The 7,335-nt window shown below is 35.4% G+C and overlaps 2 protein-coding genes across 2 annotated transcripts; both read left to right on the top strand.

The window, feature by feature from the left end:
• The first annotated feature begins 386 nt into the window (after positions 1-386).
• Positions 387-2,667, top strand: LOC131931240 (uncharacterized). Its single transcript, XM_059287969.1, has 2 exons — positions 387-2,288; positions 2,364-2,667. The coding sequence occupies exons 1-2, from the start codon at positions 830-832 to the stop codon at positions 2,657-2,659; spliced, it is 1,755 nt and encodes a 584-aa protein (XP_059143952.1). The 5' UTR covers positions 387-829; the 3' UTR covers positions 2,660-2,667.
• Positions 2,660-5,354, top strand: LOC131931241 (uncharacterized). Its single transcript, XM_059287970.1, has 3 exons — positions 2,660-3,300; positions 3,390-3,546; positions 3,658-5,354. The coding sequence occupies exons 1-3, from the start codon at positions 3,248-3,250 to the stop codon at positions 4,573-4,575; spliced, it is 1,128 nt and encodes a 375-aa protein (XP_059143953.1). The 5' UTR covers positions 2,660-3,247; the 3' UTR covers positions 4,576-5,354.
• Positions 5,355-7,335: the final 1,981 nt, after the last annotated feature.

Raw genomic sequence — 7,335 nt, forward strand, 5'->3', positions numbered from 1 at the left:
TTACATAATCCATGAAATAAGTCTGTTATGTAATCAAAAGACACTTTTTAAAATAGCATCATTGGATTCGGCATACAAAAATCTACAAAATATCATAAAATGACATCAATTGGTGAAGTCTGCTTACTTTTATACCACTTTTAGTGAAAAACTCTTAAAAATTTGGTCCATACCCTCCCAGTATTTTTCCTCTTTCAGGGTCTACCCCGGTTGTCTGAAAAAACTGCTGTTTTTTAATGACAAAAAAATTCATAACTTTTTTGTTTATGGTCAGATTTTGAAAATTCAAACTGATCTGTAATCAGATTGACAGCCCCTATCTAAATATGTAACTATTATATTGTTTTACTGAAATTAAATTTTTGCATTGGCCTAGCTAATTTCAAAAGTACCAATAAGTAATAACTTATTACTAATAAGTAGGCTTAGATTCTAGATCTAGATCCATATTCTAAAAAAAAAAGGATTAAGGCCTAATTTAAATAGTTAAGTACTAAAAGTTGCTTTTGTTTAATTTTCATCTAAAGCCTAACACTAAGCTTTGATTCATAATAGGCCTAACTAGTCTGAAATCTTGTTCATAACATATTTTTTTTGTTTTAATATTCTGAATAGGCCTACTTTCTTTTCTTATTTTATTTCAATAAGTTGGTTTTTATTAAGAGGTCCATTAGTAGTAATATTGCATGCTTTAATATCTTTTAATAAATTGTAGCCTTAGTAAGACAAGTTAACTTTTAAAACTAATTTATACCAAACAGTATTTACTTTTTTTCTATACACTAAACACACTTCGGCCATTAATTTTAGTTTGCTGCTAATAGCAAGTATGGAATCCCAAAGCCCAAGTTACAGTTATGTAGGATTACTTGATAGCTTTTCGGAACCCTCAGTGCCTCTGCTAAATGGAGCTGTAGCACACCGCATGTATTATGCACAGGATTCATCCAAGAGAGAAGTTATAAGGCAGTTGATAGCTGAGAATCATTTGGTTAGGGAGAATGATTCAGTGGGTTACAGAAAAGTTGCTAACGCAGCTTTCAGGCTGATGACAGAGATAAAAAACATTAGGAGGCTAGGAATTAATAGCTGGAACAGGTTAGTAGAAGTGATGTATAGTCCTTTCTATGTTCAGCCCTTAGAAGTAGAGGAGGTCCTTTCAACATCAATGGAGACTGAGCTGCTCGGTGAAAGGGTTGTTATTGGAGGTAATGAAAGTGTTGTTGCAGGTGCTTCTGTTGAGAATGATCTGCCTGAAGATTTAGTAACTGAGGAAGTGAGCACAGAAGAAGTAAGTTTGTCAACCACTGTTGAGGATAATTTGAATCAGGGCTTTTTTACAGTTGACGTAAGTATTGGTGCAGGACCTTCATCATCTGATGTTTATCATGAGAGTTTTTCCACAGCTTTAGCACACATGAATGAGCATAATTATAGCGCTGGAGGTCATCATGGCATAGAGATTTCTGCAGCTTCAGAGGAAAGTAGCAGTGTTCAGGTAAAGAGTGGTTATGACTTAAGAGGTAAGAGGTGTTCCCGGTGTGTCATTAAAAATCAAACCATACTTCACTATAAAAATGTTATAAAAAAATTAAAAAGTGATCTTAAAGCCATTAAGTCACTTAAGGTTAAAAATTTAACAAGATTGTTGCAGAGAAAGCATGCGCAGGCCCAAGAGTGGAAGAAAAAGTACATGCAGGAAAAAGAAAAGAAGAAGCTACAGGCAAGTGGAAGTGTTGGTGCCCAACAAGTTGGAATGGGCATGAGAGGTAAGGAATTGATGATTGCTAGAGTTAAATTAACCAAATTGCAAAGAAAATTTCAGATTGTTACTCAGCAACATCAGCAAGACATTGATGATTTAAGATCCAAATTGAGAAGTGAAACATCCAAGTTCATGGAAGGACAAGACAGACTGGTGGCTGAGAATAGTAAACTTCTCAAAGAGATGGATGCGTTGGTCAAGGAGAAGAAAAAGATTGAAGCCAAGCAGGTGATCCTTGAAGCAGAGAACAGAAAGTTAATGGAAGAGTATGAGGAATTGGTGGATACTAAGCAGGATGAGGTAGGGGCAGATAAAGGTAAGTATGATTTTAAGGTAAGAAAGGTCACATATAAGTCTCTTTTATATAATGTTCCTGTTCGAAATGTTGGCCAGTTGGCAGAGTATATTGCAGAGGCAGTTGGTGAAGATGCTCTGAAGATGCCCCACTACTCCAGCATATCCAAGATGGCACATGAACCTGGAGTCCTTGCATTAATTCAAGTAGGAGAGGCTCTTCAAAACTGTAAGTCTGCCTGTATAAAATTTGATGCTACCACCAAAGCAGATAAACATCTCAACACTTTTTCTATATCCACAGTGCCAGCGACAGAAGCTAGTGATGGAGCTACCATGGAGCCAGCTACAGAAGACTATGTGATTTCAACTGCAAGGGTAGCCAGTGGTAGAGCTGTAGACTATGCGGGCCACATTATTTCTTCCATGAAGGAAGTGGCCTCTGTTTACAGTGACTACACTGGCCTGCCATTTGTTGAGGTGCTGTCGATGTTTAAAGATAAGTGTACTTGCAGCGTGACGGACAGGGCGGCGGTAAACACATGTGTATTGGAAATGTTGCAGAGTGAGCTGGATATGCAGCATACATACACCCGTTAGACAGTGTGGCAACGAAAGCGAGGGAGTGCTGTTCAGACTTGGACAAGAGGTTTAAAATATCATCATCTAGTGGTAAGAGTGTAGCTACTGCGGTAGGGGTGGTTGTGAATGTTTCAAAGTTGAGGTATGTCCTTTTTTTAATTGATGATAGATTAATAAATGTTTTATTCTATTCTTTAATTTATTATGCACTTTCAGTACAATTTTATTTGAGCTTTCTTCTGATTATTTTGACCATTCTCTTACAGGACTTTGATTTATTTCTAATTTTATAAATTTAATATACTTTGCTGCAAATTTTCAGCTTAGTTTTAGAATATTCCTTAAATTAATTTTCTGGTTTTTTTTTTTTAGCTTTCTTGTCATCATCTTTATCACCTAGAGAACATTAATTAATAACTAATTTGTATATCTATTTTATATACTTTACAAATTTTTCTACAAATTTCTAATTCCATTTACCCTTCTCTTTTCAGGTACAGTTTTCATGGGGAGCCAGCTTCATTCAAGGCTCATCTTAGAGAGAATGATGTAGCTGCTGGAACATTTGTCCGCTATGTTGGAAATCGGCTTCATCTGTTGTTTCGCATGGCTGGCGTTGTAATTCAGTACAAGAACTTGCTAACAGATTATCTTGTTGGGTAATTCATCAATTTTATAATTTAATGTTACTTATAATATTGAAAATGTTTAAACTGTTTGTTTATAAAATAAACAATTTTTTTTTTAGAAAAACAACCAAAGTCTGCACTCAACTGCTTGCCGATCTTAAGAAGCCTGAGGTTCTTGTACAGCTGCAAGCACTAGGGCTGATAGGGAAATTGATCTCTGGCCCTTGGATGAAGTTGATTTACAAGAATGCAATGCGGCGGTCAAATCTGGCTTTTGTAAGTAATCACTTTTATCCCTACAATAAATATAAATTTTATTTACTGATGTAATTTTTATTTACTGATGTATTTTTGACACAGTTGATTGATTGTCTCCAATTGTTTTAGGTATCAGAGTTCCAGTATGCTATGAAAGAAATTGAGAGGTTAAAGAATAATCCTGAAGGTGTACTGACAACTAACTTTGATGTGTTTGGACAACATCTGGAGGTGGACAGAACTTTGGAAGCTCTTCGGCAGGAGCAGAACAGCACTCTGTTTAATGAAGTCATGAAAGCATTGTTGGCTTCTACTGAGTCTGTCTTGGTGCGACAGCTGGAGAGGTATCTGGTTGGAGATCTTTCCAACCCCACAAGTGAGATGTTGGATGCCACCAGTTCTGCACCACCTCACAATATCTTTTCAGAAAGGTGTCTCGGCATTGCAGACTACCTTATCAGGCGTTCCCCAAATGTGTCAGTTGGTTTCATGGACTCTAAGTTAAAGGCAAGTGTGAATGGCACACTTGAGTGGCTGGATCAAAAGTCTGTTCCAGAGCAGATGAAACTGGTTACCTTCGCGGTGCATAGGGGAGCCCAGATAAGGAAAGCCTGCATTCTGTTGCAGCAGCAAATAGATAGGGACATTTTGTCACGCATGAAGGACTTGAAGGAAAAGCAAGAAAAGCTTGAAAGGAAAAAGTTTCAGACTGCTGTCCGCAAGGCTATGTGTGACAAAAATGTTTCTGTTGATGAGCCTATTTTTGCTGCTGTTGATAGAAAGCAGAGACCATTTCTGTCTAGAATTTTGGCTGGTGAGGATCTGGTTGGTGTTCAGCTGACTCATAAGTGGGAGCTGGATGATCAGGGTGTGTCACAATATAGCGGAAGGATTATTGAAAGGGTACCGGCAACAAAAAAGAAGTCAGCTGTCTACACCATCAGTTACTGGTCGGAGGATGAGGATGATGCTGAGGATTTTAGCCATCTGGCAGAATCACTGGTGGTTGACTTGCTTCACAGGAATCTTGAGTTTCTTTCTGATTAACAGCTATTCAAATTTCAGAGTATTTTTTACATTTTTAGTATACAAATTAACTTTCTTTTTTAATCATTTGAGTGTTTTTATAAATTGTTACTGAAAATGCATGCTGTGAATAGTGTAAACTAAGTTTGAAACATAATACTAACAATGTTTTTAATTTTAAAGTGTTGTTTATATAATGTAAAAAAATGTACAATTTAATTACTTAACTTGTTTTTCAGGGTAATTGAAATCTGCTAGATAATCCTAGAATCAGAAGTTAAGGTGCTTCAAAATGTTCGTCAAAACTAATTTTAACTATTTTCTTTTACAGTTTGATCACTCAAGTACAGACAATTTTAAAAAATGTATTTCTTTTCCTTAGATGTTCTAATAGTTTCTATAGAATAAAAATAATTGATACTTTAGAAAATTGTTTTATCACTAAAGTTGTCAAAAATTTTAATATGGCATTTAAATTCTTTTCCAGCATACACTGAAGTCATGGAATATATTTAATAGTAAATTTACTTAAAGCCAATATTTTAATGTTTAATACTTGATAATTAAAACTATTTTTTTCTTCAGGTAGATCAAGTGGTGAGGAGCTGCTGATGTCGTCTGATGTCAATGTTGCCTGATGTCGAGTACTGTGGATTTGTTACTTCACACTAGTGTTGATGTGGATTTGTTTTCTTCACACTAATGTTAATTGTGGATTTGTTTCTTCACGCTAATGTTAATTGTGGATTTGTTTCTTCACTAATGTTAATTGTGGATTTGTTTCTTCACACTAATGTTGTTTGTGGATTTATGTTTCTTCACACTAATGTTGGTTATGGAATTGTTCTATGTTAATAATAGAATGTAAAAAAAGCTACATTTAATAGGGTAGCTGTGTAGTTCATTTCTTTGCTCTGATAAACAAATTGTGTGTGCTAAATGTTTCTATTTTTATTAGACAGATTTACAATTATTGTGGTGATTTTATAACTAGTTTAATAATTTAATTCTATATATTATTATGAAGAATTGTTAACATGTTTTTATAATTTACATTTGTTTACTCATAATAAATGAAAACTAGTACACACTTTTACAGCTGTTTTCTGTTTTTTTGTTGTTTTATAATTTTATTATGGGCTCCTGATAACAAGTACAAAAGACGTGTTGGGGGGGGGGGGGGGGATGAACGTAAATGCAGCCAGTTGCTAATGAAATTCATGTATGAGTAGGGTGTAGGTCCACTCTATTTCATCTACCCAAGTCATTGCGTACACTAATGCAGTAATAAAACTAATATATGCATTAATATTAATTTAGTGCTAATGCACGTCTCGAATTGTAATGTAAATAGTTTATTAGTAGTAAAAGTATTAACGCAATAAATAAGTTCACAACAACTAGATCTAGTTTTATTTTAAATTTACGTTAATTATGTTTTTACACCGAGTAATAGTTAAATCACTTCCAGCTCAGTATATTAAAACATGATACTATAATAAATAAGCTATATTATAATTTTTTAATGTTTTGAAAAATGCGAATCCGGGATGATGCAATAAAAATATAATTTTTTAATTTTTCGAAAAATGCGAATCCATGATGATGCAATGAAAAAAACATCGGTGCCAACTTTTTTGCTTGTGTAACATTGACACGAATGACGAAGGTCTAAGCTGTTTTAGCCACGCCCCCAAATTTTTAAAAGGCCATATCTTAGCTCCTAATTAAGCTAGAGACACAAAATTGGTATCAATGTGTAGGGAAAAAAATCCTCTTTTTTGTGGTATAACTTTATTTGATATTAGTGGAGTTTAAAAATTACGAGCAACAACCTAAACTTATGTCCATACTTCAACGTGCGACATTATTGGACTTCAAACATGACGGCAGCGTGTCGTATTCAGACGTCCATACGTAAACGTCCAACAGTTACCAACACTTTTGTATTAATTTATTTATTTAAGTTTGCGAACAATTCTACACACACCTCAATTCTGTATCAACATTTCTACATACAAAAATACGAAATGAAATCTAACTCCGGCATTGAAAAGATTTATCGACGCTGCTTCAAACATTGCCCCAAAGAGCTATGCAAGTAGTTCTACATCCTACAACGTAAAAACAAATATTCAACTTGCAACATTAATAATATACAAATAATTCAATCCAGAAGTTAAATGTGTGTATTCAAATTATTAATAGATTTTGTAGGCCTAATGATAAGTTTTATCAATTAGAAAAACAAAATGGCTGCAAATAACATAAAAAGAAATGGGATGTTAGAAATTTGAAAAAAAAGTAAACGATTTTTACAAAACAAAAGGTGAATGTTGAAATCGTTTAAAGCCTTGATGGCTTACAGCCTCCCGTCAAATTAACCTGTCGCTTGGCTCTGATACTCACCCATATAAGACGTATGCGGGAGGGTTGGGGGATGGAGCGGAATGCCAGTTACAATTGCTCTTGATTATACGCTAGCTGAGGCATTAATTATTCTAGAGCTTATCACCCGGGGGGGGGGGGGTGCAGTATTAGCAGGGTGGGACCCGTGGGGGGTGCAGTATTAGCAGGGTGAGGGGTAGGGATGGGTGGGAGAAGGGAGAATACTGGGGGAAATGGTACTAAGGCTGCTTTCAAAAGCATGCTGATGGTTTGTGTAGGGTGGGGATGGGATGGTGTGTCAGTTCGTGTAGAGAGTTGGGGGTAGGAGGTGGTGGTGTTATGACATCCATGGAGAGAGATTTGGGGTGGTATTATCAGAGTCGATTGAGAGAG

The sequence above is a fragment of the Physella acuta genome, unplaced genomic scaffold, assembly GCF_028476545.2.
Source record: "Physella acuta isolate Inbredline_101_S28 unplaced genomic scaffold, ASM2847654v3 ptg001925l, whole genome shotgun sequence".
NCBI classification, from domain to species: Eukaryota; Metazoa; Mollusca; class Gastropoda; family Physidae; genus Physella; species Physella acuta.